Here is a 27,415-nt window from a genome sequence, read left to right on the forward strand (position 1 = left end):
AAATACAAAGAGGAGAGAGGGGAAAAATGAAAAAGGGCATTAATAACCAACCCAGGACAAGTTCGACAATAAGGGTGGTTCAAGATGAAACATCTTTCTTAATAAATTATTGCTAATTATGCTAGTTTTTGAAATTACTGTTAAAACATGCTATATTTCTTGTATAAAATGTCAGACTCCTGTGTCATTGCTAAGATTTGACCTCAAGCTCTTTAGCTAATCCGTCATCAGCCATGCTGGTTTATAATGTATTATTATTCATAATAAATCGCATTCCATATACACTAGAGCAAAGCAGAGCATTCAAGGGGAAAAGATTCCAAGCAGGAGGGCTAGAGGTGAGAGAAAAAAAGAACAGAGACAGGAAAGAAGCTTGCTGTGAGAGCAAACTTACCTGCCTGACCCTGATTTCCTTTACACTGCGTTCATCCTGAATTAGGAAATTGCAAACCCTGGTACAGTACTCTCATCCAATCATGATCGATTTGAAGCAATGCGTTAATGTGAGCAAACGGGGAGGGTGTGTTTATTAGAAAGTGAAATGCATCTGGGTAAGAAAATAAGATTTGGGGGATGCATATGGACAGAAGGCAGCAGCAGAGCAGCCAGGTGATGCTTTATTCTTAGGGGTTTATGGTCAGGAGATTTACATACCAATGCAGGGCAGACCCACACCCTGAGACCGGTAGCCCCTGGGGCAAGTGCAGTGATAGCTGCCTCTGGTGTTCTCGCAAATCTGGTTGTATCTGCACTTGTGGGTGCCGTCTCGACACTCGTCGATGTCTGTGTGGAGAACATGGCACATGAGCTGGCTCCATAAATCTCCAGGAGATAATCATGAACATTTAGGTGCAGGCGAAAAGGCCTTTTTGGACTATGCACTAACCTATGCATGTGCCGTTGACTTCTTTGGTCATGCCTGTAGGACAGAGGTCGATGCAGGTGTAGCCGCCGCGGGTATTCTTGCACTGCTGGTCTGAACGGCACACTCGTTGCCTGCACTCGTTAATGTCTGAGGAATAAACAAACAATCAGTTCTTTAGATTGCAATGTAGTCAGATCAGGAGGGAAGGATGGACTGCGGTCTGATGTTCTAACCACATTCAACAACAATGAATTCCATCACATAGAACTACTTCAGCCAACAGGTACTCACTATGGAGCTCAGTATCAGGCCGTACATGTCACACCTGGCGTGCTACTTGAATCAGTCCACAATCATACCCATCATCATATGCCAAGGCTATAGAAAGCATCAACATTACACAGAAACGCAGCATAACATTGCACTGTATCACAGACAGGTATCTCATACAGCAAGCAATGAATGGCATTAACCCAATAAATGCAATTCAACAAGTCTCCTTTCACTGTAGCCACAGCTGCACTTCCTGCATACATCATCTCTAGTGTACATCATCTCATTTTTCTGTGCATTACGGCTTTCCTGGGGATTTCAAATAAATGGCAAATTGTAGGTTTTTATGCAGATTCTACAGGAAGGAAAAGTTTTTAAATTATTTTCAACTGTTTTGCCCGATCTTTCTTCACAATGCCCTGCTTCTAATAAAGAAAATATTCAAGAAAGGTTCATTGTTAAATCGAATGAGTATTGTTTTTTTGGACTAGCATAGTTCCAGGTACCCGTATCTTTTGCAAATACCGAGCATCACTTTGAGAATTCTGGCATGGAATATATCCAGGTGATTTTCACTGTGTCTGGAGGTTCTCCCGAGGTTTACCATAAATCAGTTACACATGCGAATACCCTTTTCTAGTGTGTGACTGACCGATGCAGCGGCGGTTCCTGAGTTGGTAGCCTGGCTCGCAGGCACACCGGAAGCTTCCAATGGTGTTGAGACAATGCTGGTGGCATGGGTTGGACTCCTGGCACTCATTTATATCTGTCAAAAACGAGAGAATTCTGAGTAGGCATATCTCCAACAAATCAATCAAAACCTATAAGGGATACATTTGAAAGCATTTATTTTCCTTTATATTGATAACAAGAACATGTAATTATCTGAGAATTATAATAAAAGAAAAAACCTGAACAACTCAAGCTATCTGCTGTCCTCCTGAAACCCCGCCCACAACGCGTCACACAGCGATAGGAGCCAATAGTGTTTTCACAGTCTTGCCCGTCGTGGCAAATGTGTCCCTCCAGCGAGCATTCATCGATATCTGAATCACAGATGTTGGTTTTTAATGAATAGTTGCAACATATGAAAGAAACCTGGCTATAGGGAAGATTTAGAACTGAGCAGATTATGCATATGTATAAAATGCTCTGTGTTTGTATGTGGAAAGCTCATACCCTGGCATGTCCTGCCATCAGCAGATATTGTGAGTCCTCTAGGGCAGGAGCAGTAGTAGGTGCCTATAGCATTATGACAGGTATGGGAGCATGGACTGCCTCCTTCACACTCGTTCTCATCTTTATCACAGCACAAAGAAATAGATTATGCTCTCTCTTGGTCACAAGCAGCACAGTAAGAAGCTTTATATTCTTATTATGCATTTTTTATTCAAACTGAAAATGTAAGATAGATCTCCAGTTCCAAAACCCATATTTTATTCACAGTAGAACAGAAAACAGAGGGAGCATCTTTTTGGTATGAGCCCTCAGTCCAAATAGCTGCATCTCTGATGGTATGGGAGTGCATATTTTCCTGTCAAATGGGCAGCTTGACCTTTTGGAAAGGCTCCATCAATGTGGAACAGTATACAAACTACAGGTTTTAGAGCAACAAATGATTACACCCAGAAAACGTCTTTTTCAGGAAAGGCCTTGCATGTGTGAGCCAAACAATGCTAACTGCATCTATTACAATAGCATGACTTCTTAGTAGAAGAGTCCAGGTGCTAAACTGGCCTGCCTGCAGTCTAGACCTTTCACCATTTCAAAACATTTGCCACATCATGAAAAAAAAAACACAACAAAGAATACCCAGAACTGTTGAGCAGCTAGAATCTTGTATCACGCATATAGGAAAACAGTCCTCACACAAAACTTTAGTATCTGGTCTCCTCAGTTCCCAGATGTAGGAAGAGAAGACATGCTACACTGGGGTAAACACGGCCCTGTCCCAACCTTTTTTGAGACCTGCTACAGCCATCAAATTCAAAATGACCTTTTTTTCCTTTAAATACTATATATTCTCAGTTTAAACATTTTATATGTTTTCTATGTTCTATTTTAAATAAAATATGGGTTTATAAGATTTGCAATTCATTGCATTCTGTTTTTATTTTACACAGTTCCCCAACGTTTTTGGAAATGGGGTTGTGTATTCAAACCCGGAGTCACATCCAGTATCTTCTCTGTTCTTGTTAAAAAGGAAATCTTTAATTTTGCCAGAATAATAAATCTCTTCTTTGAATAAATTACTGTCTATGTGTAAAATGTACCAGCACAGAAGGGTCCAGCCGGGTCCAGCACAAAGCCACTAGGACACTGGTTGCTACGATCACCTGCAATCAAAGAGTATGGCATTCAATAAATGTACAGACACTCACCGCCCAGTGTACAGGTGTATGTTATAAAGTGGCCGTTGAGTGTATACTGTACATTAAGTACAAAGTAATGCAGCTGCATTAAATATACATGTACACCTCACCCTTGGAAATGCTGGCATAGATTGTGAACTCCAGCATCTCCTCCAGAGGGCGGTATTGAGCGCTGATGGAAGATGCATGCAAGGTCTGCACAAGGAAAGGCATCTTTCCTTTGGAGGGCTCGTATAAAATCGTGTGGTTCCAGGAATAGGGCACGCTCACTTTGTCTACACTGAACATACGTGTGGATAGAGCATATATCTGCCCAGGACCTGTCTGAATATAATCCTCTGTATAGTCCTGGTGTGGGAAAAACAGAATTACATAAGTCCCAAAAATGTTTTGGGTGACTGGCATTCATAAACAAAGTATAGTATATTATTTTAAAAAAATTGTTGTGTGGAGCTTCTACCTTGAGGCCAATATTTGCGTTGGAGGGTAGTTGGAGGATGTGTCCATTCACTACGATGTCCAGCAGCAGCGCACCATCTGTGTCCAAGCCCCGTGCTACATGGGTCATCCTGAGGATCTCCCCTTAAACAAGTGCACAAGCATAAATATCTAAAGAAATCTCCAGAGAAACACATTCTTTGCAACAAATTACAAATAATATCTTTTGATCTATAAATCAAACTGTTTTTGTTCAGCTGACTCAAGGTGAATCTACGAGTGCCTTTTGGATACATATCTAATGTAAGGCATTGACAAAAAGACAGGAGGTGGTGCTGGAGGAGGCAGAGTTAAAAATGCTACAATTTTCATGGAGCGTTTTAGAAAGAACAGGATTAGAATTTAGTTTATTAGAGGGACCAGGATGTATTGGAGACAAGGTGAGAGAGGCACAGTTGATATGGTTTGTTCATGCGTAGAGCAGGGACTTGGGGTATATCGGTAGATAAATGTTGAAGTTGAAGCCTCCGGATAGAAGGAAAAAAGGAAGGCCAAGGAAAACATGCAGATGGTTTAAAAGAGGCAAATGTAGAGGACAGAGTTGTATGGAGACGGATGATCCACTGTGGGAAAACCTTACAAGAGCAGCTGTTTGAAATTTGTCTTTACCTGTTGCAAACTCCACTTGAGTCTCTCGCCGGAAGATGCCATCTGTAAGGGTGTGGCCGTTGACGGCCTCGCCGATCTCTTGCGCCGTGGTCCAGTAGATGGGATTTAAAAGAGAGATCAGTTTCCTCATACCAGGACCTGGGTAATAAAAGACAGTTTATCAGATCTAAACAAAAAAATTGATACTCGATACAAACCGCTCAAGAAGACACAAGTGGCATGAGGCATTGTGAGGTCCTCAGATTCTTATTATGCGTATTTATTTTCTTTGACTGACCCAGGCTCCTAGGTATGTTGATGATAGAAGCTTGGACCACTCTCCCCCCTGTCGGACTGTTGAATATCGTCGCGTTGAGGAATGCGATGCCAAACTCCATGCCGTTAATAGTGCCGATAATGCTCCCTCTGGCCTTCTGAGGACCACCTGAGCAACAAAGTAGCATGTATTCCAATGCCATAATGAGGTGTATGTACATGTAAAAACTGATGTCTCACTGATTATGGAAAAAAACTCTAAAAAGTTCTTCAATTTGTAGAAATACAAATGCAACTGGTAAACTAAAAACTTTTAATTTACCTGGACATGGATGGATGCTGCACCTGGACAGTTGGGTGGAGTCTCCTGGGCAAGGGCGGCCCTTGTTGGTAGGAACTGGATTGTTACAAATACGAACCCGTGTGCGTTCCCCTATACCACAGGAGGCTGAACACTCACCCCATGGCTGCCATGGACTCCAGTTACCATCCACTAACATGACCACAAAAAGTTAACAATTATAATAATGGAACATTCTTATATTGTATCACCAAACTACCACCGCTGGTTCCTTGAACAAGGCCCTCGCTCTGGATAAGAGGTTAAATGATAGTCAATTGCTCTGTAACAGACAGTCTAATGCTAACCTCCATATCAACCGCCACCGCTACTTTACTTTCTGAGTGTATAATAGTTTTACCAGGGCAGCTCGACGTGCTGCATTTCTGGATCTCTGTATCAGTTCCAGCACATGCTCTTCCCCCACTGGCTGGTCGGGGATTGTCACATGTTCTGTAACGTCGCATTTGTCCTCCATTGCAAGTCCGGCTGCAGCTGCCCCAGGTGCTCCAGGGGCCCCAGTTACCGTGAACTGTTGGATGTACAGAGGTACCTTTATGTAGTGTTCTATTGATATACACAAACTATGCATATTTTAATTTAAGTGAACTCTCACTAGGGCATGGTTCATTGTTGCAAAAGTCAACGTGGACATCGTTTCCTTCACACTGTCTTCCTCCATGTTTGGGGGCAGGGCTCGCACAGAGGCGTGTCCTTTGTCTGGTTCCACCTCCGCAGGAAACGCTACAGGCTCCCCAGCTCACCCAAGACGACCATTTTCCGTCCACTGCAAACCATTGCAAGGTGCACAATTCTTATAAGTGCACCAGAATTTATGTCTAAAATATTACAATTGTCCCTCTGTAGCTCTGTTCTTACCTGGGCAGTTCCTCTCTGTGCACACTTGAGTTTGTGTGTCTACTCCAATGCATGTCGGTCCACCAAATGATGGTGGGGGGTTGTTGCACAGCCGGATTCTCGTTTGCATGCCTTTACCACATGTTTCACTGCAAGGGCTCCACTGTAGCCAGGACGCCCAGTTCCCAGCCACTATTAAACAGACACAGACAACAAATTAATGTATTCAACACAACAACGCTAACACAAGGCTACCCAGGCCTCAAACCACATTTATATGGTATTGAAAGGGTATAAACCATTTGTCTAGGGAGAAATTCAGCCGAAACTAATTCATCTTTTCCTTAAAACTAGTGAAGTGTAGAAGAAGAAAGATGCACCAAATTTCACTTACCTGGACAGGGTCTGATGCTGCACATGATGACCTCTATGGCTCTGCCCTCACAAGCCCTGCCTCCATGTTGTGCTGGAGGCTTGCTGCAAGTCCGTACCCTTGTCCTGTTGCCTTGACCACAGGAACGAGAACAATCCTCCCACGCGGTCCACTCTGACCACTGACCATCCACTATACACACATACACACACCATGTAAACTCATCAATGTTTTCCAGGACCTGGTTTTATTAAGTATTCTAGTACTAAATCTTAAGTCACAGCAGGGATCGAGTCAAAAACAATATTTCAATCTGTACTTGATTTGTATTTCTTTGCATTAAAAAAGACATATAAACTGGCCTCTTTCTACCTCATGCACTTTAAAGGAGCATGGTCGCAGAAAAAACCAGACTGTGGCCAGACATAAAATCCGATAGCAGCATGTCCTGAAGTCATTATTTACGATACAGAAACTAGACACATAAGTCTAATTGATTCTTGAGATGCGAACTGACACAAAAAGACTAACCTGGACAGGGTTTGCCATGGCAGCTGCGGGTCTCAGAATCGGAGCCCGAGCAGGGCCGGCCACCGTTAGCAGGTTGAGGGTTGTTGCACCATCTTAGCCTCCTTTGAACTCCCAACCCACAAGGCACACTGCAGGCACCCCACTCCATCCACTCAGAGAAACCCCCATGAACTGCCATGTGTAAGAAGTATATCCGAATGTCGAAATGCAATAGAAAAATGGATTTCTAACATCACAATTATAAATATACAATCAGCTATCTTACCACGCACTGTGAGGGCCATGTGCACCAGTGCCGAGCCCATCCGGTTGCGGGCAACACACTCGTAATCAGCCGTGTCCTCTTTCTGAGCACTGCTGAGCCGCAGGGAGCCGTTGGATAGTGTCACAATGCGGTCGTTGGCCAGCACGGGCCGCCCATTGCGGGCCCACTCGATGACTGGTGTGGGCTCCCCCTGTGCCTGGCAGTTTAGCACTATGATGGAGCCTGAATCCACCACTGTATCCACTGGCTCCACAGTAAAGACTGGAGAACCTGAAGTAAACAGCCATTAGAATAATAAAACAAAACATTTTATTGTCATTTACTGCAAATGTGTGCTCTGAAGTGTGGGGTCACTTTGCATGTGTATTTACTCTGTAAGGTGAGTGTGACGGTACGTTCCACAACTCCAGCATCATTTGTAGCTACACACACATAGCTCCCTGCATCCTCACTCTGAGAAAAGAAAAAAAACTCAAATTTATCAATTTTATTTCAATAAAAATTTGTTTATTCTAAATACACAGGGTGCAAAAGATGTTAACGAAAAGTGCCAAGTTACAGTACCACAGTGCCGTAGAGTGCAAGAGAACCGTTATCTAGCTGGCGGATGCGGCTGCTGACGCGGACATTAATGCCTTTCTTGCTCCACTGGATGGTGGGCGGAGGGTCTCCTCGTACCTCGCAGTTCAGAATGGCGTTCCCACCTAGAGGCTCGATATGGTTCGAATGGACGTCTCCATCTATTATAGGAGGCTCTGGATAAATAAAGTATTTTCTTGAGCAAGTCTTGAAACATTTAGATTTTTTGAACAATTTCAAATGTATACCACGAAAACTGCTGTTGTTTCCATTTCCATCTATGAAAATTACAAGATTTTGTAAAGACTGAATGTTTTATGAAGCATATATTGGGCACTACATCTTGTCTAATATGTTTATAGACAAAGAAAGTGACTAAGCACAGTTTTCAGGCACCTTTGACATAGACAAAACCCAAAGATTTGATAGATCCAACTCGGTTCTCTGCAACACAGGAGTAGGTTCCGGCATTGTCCTTGCTCACACGCTCAATCACCAGCTCGCTTAGGCCACTTGCATGGTTGTAATGAGCTAGAAGCAGAAAAAAGCACTATGCTCAATACTTCAGCGAGCTAATCGTGTAATGTTATTACTGTATTAATATTTTACTAAAGTTCAGCATTAGAAAAAACAAATATTACCATTATTATTCATGCATATATTTTCGTATACAGTAAATACAAAAATAGTATAGAGGTAGTTTCCAAGTTATGATGGTTGGAATTTAGCTAAATTATGTCCTGTAGTCTGTTAAATTATTACCAAAAATGACAGTATATGACACCATCCTGATCACCATTCTTTAAAACTCCTGGGTAAGCTCTCGACTTACGATGTTTTCAAGTTATGATGAAGAAATCAGAAAGCATATAACTAACTGGACTAAAAAAAAATTACTATTTTGTTCACCACAGTAATAAATATATCACGTTTGATGAAAGAGGAATATGTGTTTTTTCTCACCAGAAATGATATTATTGTTGAAAGCCCAAGTGATTTTGGGTGGGGGAATGCCTGTGGCTCCACAAGCCAGTAAGAGGCGCTCTCCCTTGTTAAGAGCCATATCTGCAAGGATCTCAGTGAATGCTGGGTGTGTGTGCACATACAGATCGATCGTCTGACTGTGCTGGCCCACAGTGTTGGTGGCCACACACGTGTAACTGCCGGAATCCTTAGGCTGTAGACCAAAAGAAAGCAAGTCAATCACGTCTTAACTAGATGTATTAACAGCCTGAGTGCTTTGAGGAGGTTTATGGGTGTGCCGAGGGAAGACATGCAGGTGGTTGTTTTGAAAAAAGGTTGAGATGGATGATCCGCTGGGGCGACCCTTTATGGAAGCAGCCGAAAGTGTGTTAAAAAGTGCTTGAATTCTCTGACCTGAGCGTTTTCCAGAACCAGTTCTCCAGAGGATAGGATGGTGTAAGCTCCTGTCATGCCAGTCAGAGCAATGCCATCTTTCTCCCAGCTCAGTGTAGGGTGAGGCACTCCTTCAGCTGCACAGGACAACAGTGCCCGAGATTTCTCCACCACTAACAGCTCTGGCTCAATTTTGCGGATTGTGGGAGGTACTGGGAGGGAAGGTGGACATGTTAGTTCTTTTTATTTGAAATAAAAAAAATTATTTATATTTTAAATTAAATTTTGTATTTATTTTAACGGCACTTATTTTGATACCACACAATTAATGCAGCGCATATTTCTTGCTTGACTATTTGTATATAAAATTAAAATAAATAAATATAAAATAGGCAAAATTAAAACCTTCAACGTAACATTTATTCACAACGTCCTTTCATTTCTCAGGTATTTAAAAATAAATAAACTTGTTTTACTGATAAAACCGTCCGTGTGGAAATGTAGCAAAAGTTCCGTCTGGTGTCCTAATTATTTACGTGATTTACAACACCATAATCACTTTAAAACATTTGCTGAGTTTGGTTTCACTAATAATAAACATATATTTGCATAAAGCATCCCTGTTTGTTCATGCGTATGTTTATTAGACTATTAAAAACTTGTAAAGTATTAATTTAAGGGGCATTTAAAACAGATTAAAATGTGCGATTAAGCTGCAATTAATTTTAGTTAACTTATGACAATCATGTGAATAATATATATATGCAAGGTAGTATCAAAAAAGGTTTGAGAGCAGCAAGTTTGAACACCCTGTCACTGAGCTCTTTTCACAGCATAAAACATGATCTCACTTCCCCACCCACCCTACTCGGCAGATTTGGGCGAAAGTGAAGATCCAGCTCAAAGATCTCCGTTTTGACACAATTGCGGAGATCCAGCGTGAATCGCAGAGGGTGCTTTTCAGAAGTGGCAGAAATGTTTGGAGCGCTGTGGGACTATTTTGAATCTTAAATTTAGTACTTTCTTGTAAACAGAGCTAGCCTCAAAACCTTTTGATACCACCTCGTATATACTGTATACACATTTGTCCTCTCTTTTGCCTCCTCACTCTCTCAGGCTTTTTAGTCTATCTCTCAGTGCGACTCACTCAGGACAGTGACGCTCATCTCCAGACTGAGGCTTCCAGCCACGTTGGCTGCTGTGCAGGTGTATTTGCCCGTGTCTCTTGGCTGGGCGAAAACGATATGCAGAGAACCAGAGCTAAGGACTCGCTGATGTACAGACTCAGGAAGCGCCTTCCCGTCTTTGTACCAGCTGACCGACGGGGTTGGGTATCCCTCGGTCTCGCACAGCAGAGTCACGGATCCGTCCACAGCCACCGTGTAGGACTTAGTGCTAGATCGGATTACAGGAGGTACTATGAAAAGAAAGGGTATATGATGATATAATGATTTAAATCATAACTACAGTAATAAAACCATTGGATGTTTTAAAAAGATTATTAGTCAGCCCAGTTTACCTTGCACCCTAAGCTTGGTCTTGCCCAGTGCTGTGCCTGCTGGATTCTGGGCCACACACATGTAGGTACCAGTGTCTTCCACTTTGGCATGTGAGATCTGCAGACCGCCGTTGGGCAGAATGGTGAAAACGCTTCCTATTAATGAATTGTGAGGGGAAAAAAATATATATACGATGAATGCAAGTGAACGAAAAGCTTCCCTGACAAGCTCAATTTTATTAAGCAGGTCAGACATGATTATCTGTCCAAGTATAAGAAGAACCATCTCTAACCGGTGGTGACGATGTTGATGCCTTCTTTTTGCCAGGTGATCGTGGGTCGTGGTGTGCCCAAGGCACGACACGGCAGGGTCACGTGGTTGTTCAGGATCACGTCCAGGGTTGATGGGTGAGCTTGGATCACTGGTGGCTCTATTAGAAAAAAATATATTAAATGAGTAATGCACTTAGTACAGTAGCTAGGTAAAAACTATTTAAGGAAACAGTACATTTATATATAAATATATAAAAGCTAGGGTAATAAGGCAACTTCATGAGGCTTTAAATAGAAATCCTACTCAATAACAATAGTTTCTGATTACCCTGCACGATGACCTGGACGTGGCGATGAGCCGATCCAGCAGCGTTCTTCGCAACACATGAGTAACGCCCAGAGTGACTCAGTTCTGCAGCCACTATCTCCAAAGCACCTAACAAAAAATAGATGGTGTTTATTTGAATGTGGAAAAGGGCAATTTGCCATCTTCTGCATACACAAGCTGGAAGAAGCCAATGATTGATTAGTGTTGATGTGAGGTAAAAAGGAAGCCATTCCACCTACCTAGAGAGCTTGCTAAAATTAGCTTACTAAGCTCCTGGCCATGCATGGTTGTGGTATTGTCAAGATATGAAATCAGTCGTGATCTTCAGATGGTATTTGCACCACTTAATTTAACTGATTGATTGATTTACTTCTGAACAAAGTAAAATCTCACCATAGGGTAGTATCTGATAGCCTTCTTTGTCTATATTCAGTTGCTTCCCGTCTTTGCTCCAGTGTAGAACAGGAGTGGGGAATCCAGATGCAGTGCAGCTGATCACCACCGGGGACAGTCTACTCACTGACAACTCTGTAGCCTCATCGGCGATTGAAGGTGGCACTGCAGAAGATAACACGCTAGCTTTGGACAATATCAAAGTCATTTTTCTACAGCATTAGCTCTGACATGGACTTGTAATAAAAGAATAAAAAATCTTGTGAAGTCTTTTAAAGTCTTGCTGTTTCACAGCGACAAGCGCCATTTCATTAAAATACGGTGGGTGCTCACCATGTACCATGAGCTGGACAGCTCGGCTGTCCTGTCCAGCTTCGTTGGACACCACGCACTCATACAGAGCTGCGTCATTGATTGTTGGTGCTATTATGACCAGAGATCCCGAAGACAGCTGCCTATCATCACAATCAATACACGATATCAATGATAATTTAGTGTACATATCACATTTATACTGTACATATCAAGTATCCAAGAGGCAATAAAAGAGGAAGAAAACCTGGCTGAACCTGTACATATTCTGGTTTTGGTCTGTGTTGAGAAGGCGACCATCTTTGGTCCATGTGACTGTGGGTTTGGGGATGCCTGTGGCCTCACAGGACAGAGTGGTCTGGATGTTTACAGTCACTGTGACATTAGTTGGACCCTCAGCAACTGAGGGGAGCACTGAGGAAGATCAAAAGAAGATAAAATTGTAGGATTGATGATCTGTTGGATCTAATAAACTGCTTCTCTACAGCAAACAAACCCACCGCCAAAACCCATTCATACTCTCAGAAACACATACGGAAACGATTATAGTATTAACGTGCCCAAACCCATAAAACACCAGCTTTTATTTGCTTTCTAAAAGATTGCTGAAAGAATTTTGACAACGTTCCTAACCGAAAATAATCTGTGCAGAGAACATGTCGACACTAAATATTGTTTCTTCGGTATTATTTACAGAGTGAAGTGTAACACACTCACCATACACTTGCAGATCTACTCTCTTGCGCTGGGTCCCTGCCTGGTTAGTGGCCATGCACAAGTAATGACCCGTGTCGGACAACTGAGCCGAGTGAATACGGAGAGAGCCATCCTCAGCTAAATTATACCTGATTAAGTAAGAATGCAAACCATTAATCCAGCTGGACTGAGTAAAGTGAACTCAATATGTGGAATGAGTGATATGGAACGAATCTGCTGCAAACCTGGGATTGTTGTCTGCAAGAACGGTGCCGTGTTTCCTCCAGGTGACACGCGGAGCAGGAACCCCGCTAACAACACACTCTAAAACCACCGGCATGTTCACATGAACAGAAACAGCCGGAGGACCTTCCTTTATGGTGGGCGCAACTGCAGATAAAAAAACACCCACACATTGCATTTATGGCATTTGGCAGACGCCCTTATCCAGGGTGACATTTATCTTATTCATACAACTCAGCAGCTATAGGTTTAAGGGCCTTGCTTAGGGGCCCAGGAGTAGCTGGTTTGGTGTGGCTGGGATTCGAACTCACTTATATGAAAAAATAATTTAAAACCAATAGATAGAAAAGCACCAGTAACCAATAGAGATTGGATTCTGCCTGGTTTTGCCATACAATTCCACTAGAGGGCACTCAACAAATCCTTAGAATTTACCAAATCGGATCTAGCTGTTTTGCTACATGCTACGAGTCCGACAGATCTGCTGAATCCCACAGTTCACATGGTTTAACAAGGACTCACTGTTGCCACAGTTACTTGCTAACAACCACTAAGAACAACTTAATGGAGTATTTTACACTTTATATTTATATTATGTTGTTGTTAGTAGCAAGATAACCAAGGACTTAAGCGATCCCAGTAAATAAAGAGAAGGATTCATGAATCCCGAGTCATATAAAGGTACGGGTTATTTAACCCAGATGAATCTGGATTCATCATGGATTATTCACCGTTCACACTGAGGTTAAAATGTCGTCTTGTTTCCCCAGCGACATTGCTAGCTATGCATGTGTAGCGACCAGTGTCTCCCAGCTCGGCGTTATTGATCTGCATGTAGCGGCCGCTCGATAGCACCCGCACCCGTGGAGATGCCTGAGAAAAAAAAACATAACTAGAATAAATATAAATACATATTCAAGTCTGCTGTATTGTACATAATTCTGTTTCGTTCAAGCCATTATAGTTTGCCTGATCTGAATCTAGATATTGCACTGATCTTTGTACCTTCAATGGAGCTCCATCTTTGAGCCAGGACAGAGTGGGTGGTGGTACAGCATCTGATCGGCATTCCAGCGTTACCTGCCTGTTTTGAAGCACTGATATGTCCTGGTCGCCGCTCTCGCCAGCAATGTTGGGTGGAACTGTGGAGACACTAATTATATTGCAGAGACAGTATATAATTTCAAGACCTGCCAAATGCCATAATAATGAGCGTACCGTGGACTCGAACCAGGAACTCTTTGTCATCGTCTCCAGCGGGGCTGGTTGCCAGACAACTGTACCTTCCAGTGTCCTCAACCTGCACATGTTTGTGGTAACAGATTGAAGTTAACATTATAATTATACAACACCAATACCAAAAATGTTGTAAATAAATGTTAATAAAACTGAGGCCATATACCATTTTAAGGAAAGCATAAGGCAATTTTGGATTTGATGGTGCAACAGGTCTCAAAAAAGTTGGGACAGAGTCATATTTACACCTGTGTAGCATCAAGTTCTTCTGTTTATATACATCTGGAAACTGAGGAGACCAGTTGCTGAAGTTTTGTGTGAGGAAAGTTGTCCCATATGTGTCTGACACGGAATTCAAGTTCCTCAACAGTTCTGGCTGTTCTTTGCTGTATTTTTTGTTACATGAAACTGGAACTGTCCTACACAGTTCCTGTTTTTTTGTGTACTAAAATCTAAAATATGACAGGGATTTCATCCATGAGTTCTCGGATTTTCTTACTTTTATTATGCTGGCCACTGATAATCTTTAACATCCATGTAACCTGTAAATTGTAACGTTTAAAAATGCCATAGAAATAAAAAGAAGTTGGAGCTTTTTTTAATGTTAAAAGTAGATGCAGTATGCAGTTAGCATTGTCTTACTTAAATATACAAGGCCCTGAAAAAGTCATTTTCTGGATGGAGGCATTCGTTGCTCTAAAACCTGTATATACCATTCAGCATTGATGGATCCTTTCCAAATGTGCAAGCTGCTGGTCCATTTCTGGATCATGTTCACGCATGCCTTCTACTTTGCATGATAAAGATTTAACCTGCATTTGTTGGTGACATGGCAAACTATGTTCACAGATTTCTGTGAGGTGTTAATGCCCATGTTCCTTACAAATTCCCTGAGATTTCTCTAGAGTCTTTGGAACTTGCGATGATATTATGTCCCAATAATTGATGAGGGATTCAACTGTTTTGCAATTTTATGTTGAACATTATTCTGAAATTGTCTCACAATTTGTAGACTTTTTTTGAAGGAAGGGTTGTAAAAAACACTGCTGAATGCTAGCTTATAATTGTTCAGAAGATCTTAACACCTCAATAAATGTATTTCTGGCTGCATGGTTTATGAAAGGTATAAATATTTATGTATAAATTATGTATATAGGTTTTATGTAAGGATAAGTTTTGGGAAGGATTCTCTAGTGTCATTGTCATGGTTAGAGGTAAACTGGATGTTTCTGGTACATTCTGTATAACATAAGTATCAATTGGCTGCTTCAGTTTTATATTCCGTTTTATACTGGATCTTTTTTTGACCTTCTTTTATGAAAGAAAGAAAAAACTGATGAACCCCGATTGAGCCGTTAATGACCGACCTGTGCAGAGGCGATCCGTAACACTTCTCCTCCACGGAGGATGTTCAGGCTGTCTAGCTGAGGTAGTGGCCGTCCATCTTTTACCCAGGTAAGCGTGGGTGCAGGGATTCCCTCTGCTTTACAAACAAGCTCTAGGGCATGGTTGACCACCACAGAAACCTCTGTTGAGAATCCTGAGCCATTGATAAGGGGTGGGTCTGATAAAGGGGCAAAGGAACATCGTCATGGCCCTGCATTTCAGATGACCTCAATAGGCCTTAAGAGTCTTTACAACCGTACTGAATACAAAAGCATGTCGGAATGCAGAATATATCAAACCTTAATGCAGATGGGCTACGATACCATATCAAACTCTACTTCTTTTAGTCATGGACATAAATCTGAAGCTACAGCGGACACAGATTTACAGAAACTGGACAGCTGAAAGTCTTTTTTAATTGTCAATTATTCATTTTGGTGCCTACTATCACATCAGATTCCTGTACTTGCTTATTTTCCTTCTTATTCTCTCTCCGTTCCTCACCCAGCACTTTGAGGTTGAAGTGGCGACGGGCTTCTCCGGCCTGGTTTCGAGCGATGCAAGTGTAAAGCCCCGTGTGGTCCACCTGGATCTGGGAGATCTGCAAAGTGCTGTTATGGTTCAGCAGGGTGACGTGGGAATCCGTGGTCAAACCAGCTCCCTCCTTCATCCAGGACAAGGAGGGGTTTGGGGTCCCATCGGAAACACACACCAAGGCAACCATGCTCCCTTTCACCAACGTCACATCATCAGTATTGCCTGCTCCATTCAGACTGGGGGGAACTAAACATTCAACAACCAGAGAGCATTACAAAGGAAGACGCAGATGCCAGTACACAAAAAAATCTTTTTTAATTCTATCTCACCGTAGACCTGTAGGTTGTAGTTTCTGCTATCCACTCCAGCTCGGTTGGATGCCACGCAAGTGTACGTTCCTCCGTCTGACACCTGAACACGTGCAATGCTGCCAAACACCAGGAGTAGTTGGTTACAATCAAACACAAGTGTCACTGTTTTAGAGAAATATGTAAAATTTTATCTTTGTTTTATGTGGGAAACATAGTTTAAATCGGAGATTCCTCACAAATATATTAAGTATATATCACTTATATCAAGTTTGTTTAGTATCCGCCTCGCACATTGACCGCAGTGTCATTGTGGCTAATTGAACGGAAACACCGTTTTATTCTGCGCATGTGTGAAATCGCTGCCACTTCCTGTCATCATCAACATTTCTATGATAGTCTATTGATATGAATTCTTTTGTGTTTTATGTACAGCTAAAAGAATTTCTCTTAAAAGGAGAAAATCTTGACAATTCCGCATATCAAGTGAGTGAATGAATGAATAAATGATGGAAGGGAGGAATTCATTTATGAATAAATACATTGAATCAATAAATAAATAACCGTTTTGTGTGTTTCTGAAATGCAAAATAAGTAAAACGGTTAAGTAGAACATCTTTAGAACATTTTATTTTCAAAATTTTTTTTATTTAATAAAATCTTTTTCAGCATTTTTTTAAATTTAATCAATTAAATTTGTGCCTGTTTAAACAATTACTCAGTTAAAATCAATATAATAAAAAAAGTGTATTGGATTAATTTTATTTATTCTTTTTTCTTTTTATATTTTTTTATTTAAACAAAGCAGGGATTTTTATTAAAAATTGTTTAAAAAAATGCAAACAGTTAATGTTTAAAAATTGTTTTATTATAATTAATAATTATAATAATAATAATAATAATAATAATAATAAAATGACAAGCAGTCTACCAGACATAGATTGCAAGAAAATGCTTTCCAACACCTGTGATATGTTTTTCCAACTTCTAAAATCACTTTAATCTTACATTTCTGTTCAGGTTCTGATTGGATAATGTGAAAGTGTTTACCGGAGGACTTGTCCAGCAGACAGCGGGCGCATGTGCGAGGACACGGATAGGGGCAGGCCGTTTTTCAGCCAGTTGAGCTGTGGTGGAGGAGATCCACTGGCCACACACTCAATGTTCACTGAGCTGTCCACAATTGTCGTCAACACCTCAGGTGCATCCTTGTTATTTTGGATCACTGGAGGGACTGAGAAGATGAAGCAGGTTTTAAAATAAAAAGGGTCTCACTATTGATTAATTAATTTGTCTAATTATTTACGTTATTGAGGACAGAAAGTTTAACTCACCATAGACATTAAGGTTAAAGATTCTATCCTCCTCGCCGGCCATGTTAGTGGCCACACATGTGTATTTGCCACTGTCTGTTGTGTGGGTGGCGGTTAGTGTGAGTGTACTGCCATCGGGGCTGATTCTGAAGAGAGATAATGAAGAGAGACATGCAATATTGTGCTTAAATTAAATAATGTATTTGTGATGAATAAAAAGATCTATCTATCTATCTATCTATCTATCTATCTATCTATCTATCTATCTATCTATCTATCTATCTATCTATCTATCTATCTATCTATCTATCTATCTATCTATCTATCTATCCATCCATCCATCCATCCATCCATCCATCCATCCATCCATCCATCCATCCATCCATCCATCCATCTATTAAACAGTGAAATTAAGACACACTGAAGTACATACAGTATTGTTGTAAAAAAGTTTGTGCGATATCTTTTAACATGTCCTTTCAAGATATTATGTCAAATATGATATAATGCCTTATTATCTCATTATTTCTAGATATTACAATATTAATTGACCACCATTCTGGAACTGAATCCCACTAAAGCAACATCTGGCTTCCTCACAGCCTGAGAAACAGCATAAAGAAAGATGATCATTAATACTACAAGGAAATATTATTTCAATTACTGATGGACTGTGGGGTGTAAAATAATGTAACGCAATGAGATATTAAGATTTACATTTATGCCATTCGTCAGACGCCCTTCTTCAGAGCGACTTAAAACTAAGCAGTTGAGGGTTTAAGGGCCTTGCTCAAGGGCCCAGCAGTGGCAGCTTGGTAGTGCTGGGATTTGAACTTGAAGTCACATCGCACTTGAAGGCTTCTACAGACACTCGTCTCACACACACCTGATATTCGCGAGGCCGGTCCGGCTCAGAGCTTTTCCGTCCTTCAGCCACTGAATTGTAGGTGCTGGAGTACCTTTAGCATGGCACAACAGCTGAATGCTATCATTCAGCAGAACACTCGTCTCACCGGGCATCTCAGATCCAATGATGCTGGGTGGCACTAGAAGAAAAAATGGAACGAATGGAATTTGAGAGCTAAAGTACGCATTTGGTTAAGCTGTAATCGGCTGTATATTTACCCTGTATAGTGAGATGGTAGGTCTTTTGAGCTTGGCCTTCAATGTTCGAGGCCAGGCAGGTGTAGGTGCCGCTATCGGAGAGCTGCGAGCGAGCGATCTGCAGCTTACCCCCTCCTGAAAGGATGTGCATCTCCAGCGACTCGGAATTCTCTAGAAATCAAAAACAACAGCATTGGGGAAGCCATTACTGAGGTCTGACTCTAGATGCTAATTTTAACACCTGTAGAAACAGCTTAAATGCACTTTACAAGCCATTATGTGGTTTTAAAAACTGAAACCAAGAATTTTGTATATAAGCTCTAGTATCTCAGAGTATGATCTCCGGATCTCCAAAATAGCTTCATTGCCATAACTCCATCGAATCCAGCTGTTCTCACCGATGACTCTGCCATTCTTTAGCCAGGTGAGGCTGGGATGCGGGATACCTGTGGCATCACAGGCAAAGCTTACTGGGTTACTGATGGTCTCCACCACATTCTCCTCGGCAGGGCCATCTATACTTGGAGGCACTGATCACACAAAGACTTTATTAGCATCCACAATTGCTTCTGTTTTTACACATACATGAACCAGTAAGCAAGTTTATCATATAATATGATGTAAAAACAAATCCCTTATCTAACCATAGATGTTAACATGGAAGTTCTTGTCCACCTGGCCTGCTACGTTGCTGGCCTTACAGACGTATAAGCCAGTATCAGACACCTGAAACTCAGAGAAGATATATGACTGTAAAAACAATTGCATATATGGCAGTGGTTCTTGAGTACACAGTAAAAAACGACTCCGCACACCTCTGTTGGTTTAATTTCCAGAGTTTGTCCATTAGCGAGGATGCGCAGGTTAGTGGTCTCGGAGACGAGACGTCCATTCTTGTACCAGGTGATTGTAGGAGGGGGGACAGCGTTAGACTGGCACTCCAGAGTGACCGAGTTGCCCACTCGCACGCTGATCGCTACAGGTGAGTCTCCGCTGCTGTCCTTGATGCTGGGAGGAACTGTAGCAGAGAAGAAAAATTTCACACACATTTTGGATGATGGGATTCAGGCAGTGGGAGGCCATCAGGGCCAGATGGTCTTCTATGCTGGTCTAAACTCTGATCATCTCAGTTTGCGCTACTTCAAGTCGTGTATAGTTATGTTAGAGCTTCTATCCAATCAGGTTGAAGCCATCACATCACGTGTTTCTGTTGTCAAAGAAATCTGCAGTGAGCCTTTCAAAATTAAAAGTGGGGCATGAAATCAACGTGTCCTAAAGCTTTTGCTTTAACCAATAAAATTTGGAGCTGGCGACACCGGGGCCATCTAGCAGGCGTCCAATCACATCCGGATTTTCACATCCTTTAATCAGATGGTCAGAGAGCGCACTAGTCAGAGCTCGCAAACCACATCTGTAGCAAACTGCACAAGCTCAAATATATCAATGTGAATTTTAAAGCTGCTTTTTTCGTTGAGTTTTTTTCAAAAGCTGGACCATCGTGTGGAAAAGGTCGGCCACAAAAACATTAGCATTTTCTTTAACGTAGAATTTGCACCAAGACACACAATTTGCTCCCATTTCAAATCCCCAGGTAAACCGTAATACAAAGAAAAAATGGACAGAAAACCCGGGGGTCATGTTACGAGGTGAATATCGATGCTTCTGCTAGAGATTATGTATGAGGGAGGTGCAGCTGTGGCTCCAGTGAAAGGAGACTTGTTCAATTGTGTTCATTGGGTTATTTGCTTTTGTAATGACTTTCATTTACACTGTATGAGATTCCTGTCTGTTCTACTGCGTTTTCTCTAGAACATTGATGGTTTCTATAGCCTTGGTTTTATAGTGATGATATTAAGAGGTGGATTGATTCAGGTAGGACACCACTGGAACACTGGATTCAGGGGACATGTTTCTATCAATGCAAGCTTCTAAACTGAGCTCCAGGATACAAAAGGATATGAGATCTGGCCAAACGTTCCTTGCATATACAGTACATAGGGATGCATGTATACTAACCAAAAACTGTGAGGTAGATGATCTTTTGTGCCTCTCCTGCTGCGTTAATGGCTACGCAACTGTACTTTCCACCATCGGACATTTTAGCCTTAAGGATCTGTAATGTACGGCCACCTGAAAGATGAAAAAAATGACATCACACACACACAATATCAATGTTTACTGTATAAGCATATATTTAGTTTTTGGGTATACATTTATACCTGGCATAATGAGAGCATTGCTGTTAGCCTGTACAGGCTTCCTGTCTTTTAGCCAGCTCAGGGTAGGAGGAGGGAATCCTGTGGCCTCACAGCTCAGAGAGACGAAGTTGTTTACTACCACAGTTGCGTTCTCCATATTTACACCCACTATAGAAGGCGAAACTACAGCACACAGCAAATTGAATCAGACCTCTGGAAAGCTTGAACAAACAAAAAATGTAACCGTAATACACAGAATTGCCAAAAAACTCACCGTGGACATTCAGGCTGAAGTATTTCTCGGAACTTCCAGCGACGTTTTCGGCCACACACACATAGCGGCCTGTATCGGTCACGTGCGCGTTCGAAATCTGTAACCCAAAAACACGGTATGTCCACCTATACCCTTTTTGATGTAGAGTAAATGATTCCTAATTATCCTTTAACACCCGGTCATAGTCTGAATTTGCTCTTCGAATTCCTTCCACCTCACAAGATGTTCCACTAGATTTTAAAGTATGTTCATCAGCCACAAGGGTGTTCGGAAGGAATGGCGCTCTATAGCAGACCAAGATCTTCCTCTCCAAAGCATTCCAATCGCATCTTCATGGAGCTCGCTTTGTGCACAGCATTTTTTATATTTTTTGGCATATCTACAGATTTCTTTTAAGAAGATTGACAAATTAAATTTGAATTTGTTTAATAGGGTTCACATTTGCAGCATTTGGCGGATGGCCAAATTACAGCCAAACAGTTGAGAGTTAATGTCCTTGCTCAAGGGCCCAGCAGGGGGAGTTTTGTGCTGCTGGGATTAGAACTTTTAATTGGAAGGTCACATGTTTTAACCACTAAGCTACCACTATAGGGTTTAAGCTCTATGGCAGAAGATCTTCTACTCCAAACCATATGAAGCATATCTTCATGGAGCTCGCTATGTGCACAGGGGCACTGTGATGCTGGAACAAGTTCGGTTTCATTCTACTGCCTTCAAAGACGTCCTGTACAATTGTGTATATCCCTTTAGTGCGTCTCACCTGCAGCGTCCTGCCGCCTGACAGCAGAGTGTGTGTTCTATCCAGGATTAAAACCAGGCCATCTTTAAACCAGCTGATTTTAGGAGCAGGGCTTCCATCCGCATGGCACTCCAACAGCGTGGACTTATTCACCAACACCGTCACGTCCTCAGGAACGTCTCGGTCAGCTCCACGGATAGAAGGAGGCACTGCATGCAGAAACACACACAAACCCCTCAGTCAGATGCCAACAGCCAACAGTTGGAGAGGTTCCATATGTTGCTACATCCTTTTTCTCAGAATTACGTACACAAGACTCTAACATCATACTGGACTGAGTCTTCTCCGGCCTCGTTCACAGCCACGCACGTGTATCTTCCAGAGTCCTCGGTTTGAGCTCGGGGGATCTGTAGCACTCTACCGCCTGTGCATGAAACGTAATAAAAACACAATATGAATGTTTTAGAGCAACTGAAGAACAAGAGAATGTTTTAGGAGCATACCGATACAAGGATGTAGCGGAAAGTTTCGAGAATAGTTCTGCAACACGCCAACAGATGGCAGCACAAGGCTGCACGCACAGTCACAGGAAACAGATGTTTGACATGATTCGGCAATGAGGTGTTTTGAGTGGCAAGCAAGTTTAGGAGCAGAAAAACATCACTGGAAGATGACGAGACGTAGAAATTGTAATTGTGTAAAATGTAGAAAGCACATGAAACAGTCCAGAAGATCCTCACATGTGATTTGCTCATGTGATTTATTCAGGTCAGAAAAGATACTGTGCGTTTGAAGATGACAGGGTTAGGGGCGATGCTCGAGCCCCCCACAGATACAGACTTTCCGTGGCGGGACTTCACCTTAAGCTGTGTAGCGCGTACTTACCAGGTAAGATGAGCACTCGGCTGCTGGACGTGAACGGATGTCCGTCTTTGTACCAAGTGAGAGTGGGAGGCGGCACAGCGTTGGTCTCGCAGTACAGCGAGATGGGATTATTCAGAATGACATCCTTCACCTCACCAGCAGAGGTAATACCAGCACCAGAGTCGCCATTTCTCTGGAAACTAGGAGGAACTGAGAGAAAAAAACGTTCATATACTGTAGACTAGGCCATGTCTAGATTTTAAGTATATATTTGCGGGAACCTATCTAACAGCAAGTTGTGGGACGGAATGTTCAGGAACGTAAGAATAACATTTTTATGTTTTCACTAACAAATTTCATACAATTTTTTAAAACACATTATTGTATAAAGAGGCACTGTGAACACATTCCAATTTTTTTTTTTTTACATAGTACAAATGAAGTAAATAAAATATACGATATAAATAAGAAGTAAATAAGATTAAGATTTTAATATTTTTTTCATTAGAGGTGACCATATTGTTAGCCACTAGAGGGAGCCATAAAGGTATTTTATATTACAGGAATTAATATGGGAAAAAAAAATTTCCCATGGTGTTAGACATAGAAAAGTGTGTGGAACCCTGTTCACCTTGTATATTTACATCAAAGTCCTTTTCATCCTCGCCTGCAATGTTGGTGGCGACGCAGGTGTAGCGGCCCGTATCAGACACCTGCGCCTGCTTTATCTGGACTATTCGCCCGTTAGGCGTTACTGTAATGCGCTCATCCGTCTTAAGGATCTGAAGAACAAAGGAAAGACATTTGATTGCCAAACTATAACATGAGATTAATGATTGAAATTTGTGTGTGTGTGTGTGTGTGTGTGTGTGTTTGACCTGGCTATCCTTGTACCAGTGTAGAGTGGGGACTGGGATTGCCTGAGCTTCACACTCAAGTGTCAGTGTGTTGTTAACTTTAATTTTTATCTCTTTGGATCCGAAGCCATCTCCATGTATGCTGTCCTTATTAATAACGGGGGGAACTTTGGAGAGGAGAAACACACTGTTTAGCAAACATGGTGCTCACTAGCGTGTGAAAACACCTTAACCAAAGTTTATACTCACTATAAACTTTGACCTCGTAGTTTTTCAGGGTCTCTCCTGCTTCGTTGGTGGCCACACATGTGTATCTCCCAGCATCCTCTTCTTGCGCATTCAGAATTTGAAGAGTACGCCCACCTGTGGGGAAAATCAACTCCATTCATTCATTTTGTATTCAATACAAAACTAAACTAAAGTTGCTACGATATATGGTTTAAAAGCATTCCCGACGTATTAGTTACGCTTCAGAGATACAGCTACAGCTGGTACCTGGCAATACCCGGACGTTACGGTTGGACTCAAAAGGTGTCCCGTCTTTGAGCCAGGTGATGATGGCGGGCGGGTAGGACTGAGCCTCACACACCAGAGATGTAGGACTGTTCAGCGTCACAGTCACCTCCTCAGAGGATCCCTCTGGCCCTGAGCCAGTGATGGTGGGTGTAACTGGGAAACATGTATATATACATATATATATTTGGGGGACCAGGAAAAACTATTCTCAGGGTAAAATCTTGACATATAAACAGTAAATAAACACATTTCTAAACTTAACACAAGTTACATTGGAAAAAAGGATGCTAAAAGATGATTTCATTGAAGAACGCGATGCGTACCGAGGACATTGAGATTAAAGTGTGCGCTTCTGTCTCCAGCACTGTTGGACGCCAGGCAGCTGTACCTGCCCGTGTCAATCACCTGGGCGTCGTTTATATGAAGGAAGCGCCCGTGGGACATCACCTGCAGTCGCCCCTCGCCCAACACCGGCTGCCCGTCCTTCAACCAGGTGATCTCAGGCACTGGGTTCCCTAAAAGGCACCAAAGATGAAAAGTCAGAATTGTAGTGTAATAGAAAAAAATATTAAAATAAAAAAGACGACTGAATCATAAAAATGTGCTAAAGGGAAATAAATAGTTTCATGAATAAATATAATTATATAATTAATAAATTCAAATAAAAAAATATAGTATAGCACTCCCAGTGCAGCACGCAGCCTCACATGTAACATACCGTTTGAAGTCTAATATTTCCACCTTTTTTTGGTTTATAAGTTGAGTTCCTCAATTATGGCAACCATATTTTTGGTCTTAAGTCAAGTCTAAAAATAGCTCGATATTGACTTTATGTTTACATTTAACAACATATTATCGAGAGCTACTTACATTTTATATCATTCATACAACTGTGCAGCTATAAGGTTAAGGGCCTTGCTCAGGGGCCCAGAAGTGGCAGATTGGTGTGGCTGGGATTAAAACTCACAATCTTCAGATCCAAAGTCTAATGCCTTAACCACTAAGCTACCACCTCCTTCAAAATAATAATGAATCAAAAGGCTTAAAACATAATATTGTACTTAAAAGCTGTATTTTCTTTGTAATCCTCCCATTGATTAATTACCTATAATGTATAATTTATTAGATTACTTACCAATAGGTTAATTGTATATTTATTAAACACACCACTAATTTGGTCGATGACCTACCGGTGACCTCGCAGACCAGAGTGATGTTTTGCCCTTCCTTTACCCTCACATCCTGTATCCCCCCTTCGTTTACAATGCTTGGAGGAACTGATGAGAAAGAAGCACCCAAATTTAAAAAGAAAAAATATAAAGTGAGTATTTTTTTCTTTTAACTTGTTACTTCTGTTACCTAGTACATCCAGGTCAAAGTTCTTCCTGTCTTCTCCTGCGGTATTGGATACGATGCAGGTGTACCTTCCGGCATCGTCCGCTGCGGCATGCATCAAACGCAGACTCCGCCCACCTATAATGATCGCATATAAAATATATATAGTATAAATGTAAAATATATAAAGAAGATATTTCTAGATTTAGAGAGATGTGATCAGACTCCCTATTTTTTTTAGCTTTATCATGATCTCATATACTTTCTCATATCTTCTCTTACTTCCTTTTATTTTCCCATATTTTCTCTTATTTTATATTTATAGTTTTTTTGTTTTTTTTTATCTAATGCACGATTTGCATTTCCCTGAAAGTTGTATTCTGCATATAAATATGTGTGACGGAGAAAAATCTTAAATCATTTTAATTAACAGGGACAAAGAATGCCATTCTCAACTTCTACCTAAAACGATGAATCTGTTTTATTCAATGTCTCAGCAATCCACATTAATCACGTTCATGTCTCGTTCACGTCTCGTCTGTAATAGACGAGCCACGAAGCGTCTGAGTGAAGCTTGCTGAGGTTTTCAAACTCCATTTATATCGTCTATACAAAGTATACCTGGATCTCTCTCGTGTTGGATCATTTTCCAAACATAAATCCTGCACCACTGTTTATCTTTTTCAATCCTCCTTTTAATACTGTTGACTTTTGACTGTGGCCACCTTTAATCTCATAATCCCATTTTAAGTTGTGCTTTTCTAGATTTATAGTACCTGGCTAGCAACCTATAGCAAGCTAGGTCACAGACTCCAGGAATTCTGGACTCATCCCATTGAAAACATTTTAGAAGAAGTAGCAGCTGATAAAGTACCTGAGATGACCCGAACCGAACCAGACAGGATGATTGAAAGGCCGTCTTTCAACCAGGTGATGACCGGTAGGGGGATTCCGGAGGCCTCGCACGTGAGAACCACTGGATTTCTCACCACAACGGTCACGTTTTCAGTCTTGTGTGTGTTTCCGATAATGCTTGCTGGAACTATAAACAAAAGCATACAACCACACATACAAATAACATATATATATATGCATTTTCACGTACTTTGATTGGATGGTCGGAGAGCGCACTAATCAGAGCTCTCGACCCGCATCTGTAGCAAACTGCACAAGCTCAAATATATTTGTAGGGATTTAATAGCTGTTGTTTCATTCCACAACAACCGAAAGAAATCGATTTTGGTCGCAGATACACTTACGAGGACATTTACAAGATGAGCTTTTCGCGAAAATCGTTTACACTTTTGCGTTTTTTTCCCAGTACATTTTGCACAAAAACACACAATTTGCCTTCATTTCAAATCCCCAGGAAAACCGTAATGCACAGAAAAATGAAAAGCATTATAAAGTGAAGTCTGTGCTTTAAGTGAATTGCTTCTGCTCTGTGTTCTCACAATCATTTCTTACCATGAACAGTGACATCATGTTTGCTCTCATCCTGGCCAGCCACATTGACAGCGATGCAGGTGTATCGACCAGTATGGACCACCTGAGCGTCTCTGATACCGAGGAGTCGGCCGTCGCTGAGGATCTGAACCCCAGAGCCGGTTCCCAGAGGTCTGCCATCTTTCAGCCAGGTAATGGCAGGCCTGGGCACACCGTCTGCCTCGCACTGCAGGGTGACGTCTCCTCCCCGTACCACAGTCACGTCACCTTTCTCATTGCCCGATGAGCTAATGGAGGGACGAACTGATGGGAGGACAAGAAAGGTTTCAACTCTTATATATGTCAAATAAAATTTTTAATTACCCTGAATTACCACAATTTACAA

At 41.6% G+C, this 27,415-nt stretch overlaps 1 protein-coding gene across 2 annotated transcripts in view; it reads right to left on the bottom strand.

Moving 5' to 3' along the window:
• The window catches only part of hmcn1 (hemicentin 1), an 84,966-nt gene that overhangs the window by 2,756 nt on the left and 54,795 nt on the right, over positions 1–27,415 (bottom strand). For both annotated transcript variants that reach the window (XM_083534922.1, XM_083534921.1), the window contains exons 45-103: positions 27,052–27,333; positions 26,459–26,626; positions 25,609–25,722; positions 25,440–25,526; positions 24,573–24,764; positions 24,229–24,402; positions 23,983–24,096; positions 23,755–23,900; positions 23,508–23,658; positions 22,898–23,086; positions 22,323–22,436; positions 22,034–22,221; positions 21,274–21,370; positions 21,021–21,182; positions 20,818–20,931; positions 19,617–19,819; positions 19,446–19,527; positions 19,200–19,331; positions 18,823–18,972; positions 18,584–18,743; positions 17,719–17,843; positions 17,435–17,618; positions 16,406–16,503; positions 16,044–16,322; positions 15,521–15,717; positions 14,136–14,217; positions 13,923–14,059; positions 13,649–13,790; positions 12,920–13,064; positions 12,696–12,823; positions 12,236–12,392; positions 12,000–12,121; positions 11,667–11,831; positions 11,274–11,381; positions 10,966–11,103; positions 10,694–10,828; positions 10,322–10,591; positions 9,196–9,386; positions 8,782–8,995; positions 8,215–8,349; positions 7,804–7,994; positions 7,611–7,692; positions 7,240–7,509; positions 6,975–7,145; positions 6,465–6,635; positions 6,092–6,262; positions 5,829–5,999; positions 5,574–5,744; positions 5,195–5,365; positions 4,895–5,041; positions 4,618–4,755; positions 3,971–4,092; positions 3,621–3,858; positions 3,412–3,474; positions 2,318–2,437; positions 2,050–2,184; positions 1,791–1,904; positions 887–1,012; positions 655–783 (exon numbers count right to left, since the gene is read on the bottom strand). In XM_083534922.1, the coding sequence (XP_083391048.1) occupies positions 655–783; positions 887–1,012; positions 1,791–1,904; positions 2,050–2,184; positions 2,318–2,437; positions 3,412–3,474; positions 3,621–3,858; positions 3,971–4,092; positions 4,618–4,755; positions 4,895–5,041; positions 5,195–5,365; positions 5,574–5,744; positions 5,829–5,999; positions 6,092–6,262; positions 6,465–6,635; positions 6,975–7,145; positions 7,240–7,509; positions 7,611–7,692; positions 7,804–7,994; positions 8,215–8,349; positions 8,782–8,995; positions 9,196–9,386; positions 10,322–10,591; positions 10,694–10,828; positions 10,966–11,103; positions 11,274–11,381; positions 11,667–11,831; positions 12,000–12,121; positions 12,236–12,392; positions 12,696–12,823; positions 12,920–13,064; positions 13,649–13,790; positions 13,923–14,059; positions 14,136–14,217; positions 15,521–15,717; positions 16,044–16,322; positions 16,406–16,503; positions 17,435–17,618; positions 17,719–17,843; positions 18,584–18,743; positions 18,823–18,972; positions 19,200–19,331; positions 19,446–19,527; positions 19,617–19,819; positions 20,818–20,931; positions 21,021–21,182; positions 21,274–21,370; positions 22,034–22,221; positions 22,323–22,436; positions 22,898–23,086; positions 23,508–23,658; positions 23,755–23,900; positions 23,983–24,096; positions 24,229–24,402; positions 24,573–24,764; positions 25,440–25,526; positions 25,609–25,722; positions 26,459–26,626; positions 27,052–27,333 (9,072 nt within the window). The remainder of the gene's footprint in view (positions 1–654; positions 784–886; positions 1,013–1,790; positions 1,905–2,049; positions 2,185–2,317; positions 2,438–3,411; positions 3,475–3,620; positions 3,859–3,970; positions 4,093–4,617; positions 4,756–4,894; positions 5,042–5,194; positions 5,366–5,573; positions 5,745–5,828; positions 6,000–6,091; positions 6,263–6,464; positions 6,636–6,974; positions 7,146–7,239; positions 7,510–7,610; positions 7,693–7,803; positions 7,995–8,214; positions 8,350–8,781; positions 8,996–9,195; positions 9,387–10,321; positions 10,592–10,693; positions 10,829–10,965; positions 11,104–11,273; positions 11,382–11,666; positions 11,832–11,999; positions 12,122–12,235; positions 12,393–12,695; positions 12,824–12,919; positions 13,065–13,648; positions 13,791–13,922; positions 14,060–14,135; positions 14,218–15,520; positions 15,718–16,043; positions 16,323–16,405; positions 16,504–17,434; positions 17,619–17,718; positions 17,844–18,583; positions 18,744–18,822; positions 18,973–19,199; positions 19,332–19,445; positions 19,528–19,616; positions 19,820–20,817; positions 20,932–21,020; positions 21,183–21,273; positions 21,371–22,033; positions 22,222–22,322; positions 22,437–22,897; positions 23,087–23,507; positions 23,659–23,754; positions 23,901–23,982; positions 24,097–24,228; positions 24,403–24,572; positions 24,765–25,439; positions 25,527–25,608; positions 25,723–26,458; positions 26,627–27,051; positions 27,334–27,415) is intronic.

The sequence above is a fragment of the Silurus aristotelis genome, assembly GCF_946808225.1.
Source record: "Silurus aristotelis genome assembly, chromosome: 29".
Lineage (NCBI taxonomy): Eukaryota > Metazoa > Chordata > Actinopteri > Siluriformes > Siluridae > Silurus > Silurus aristotelis.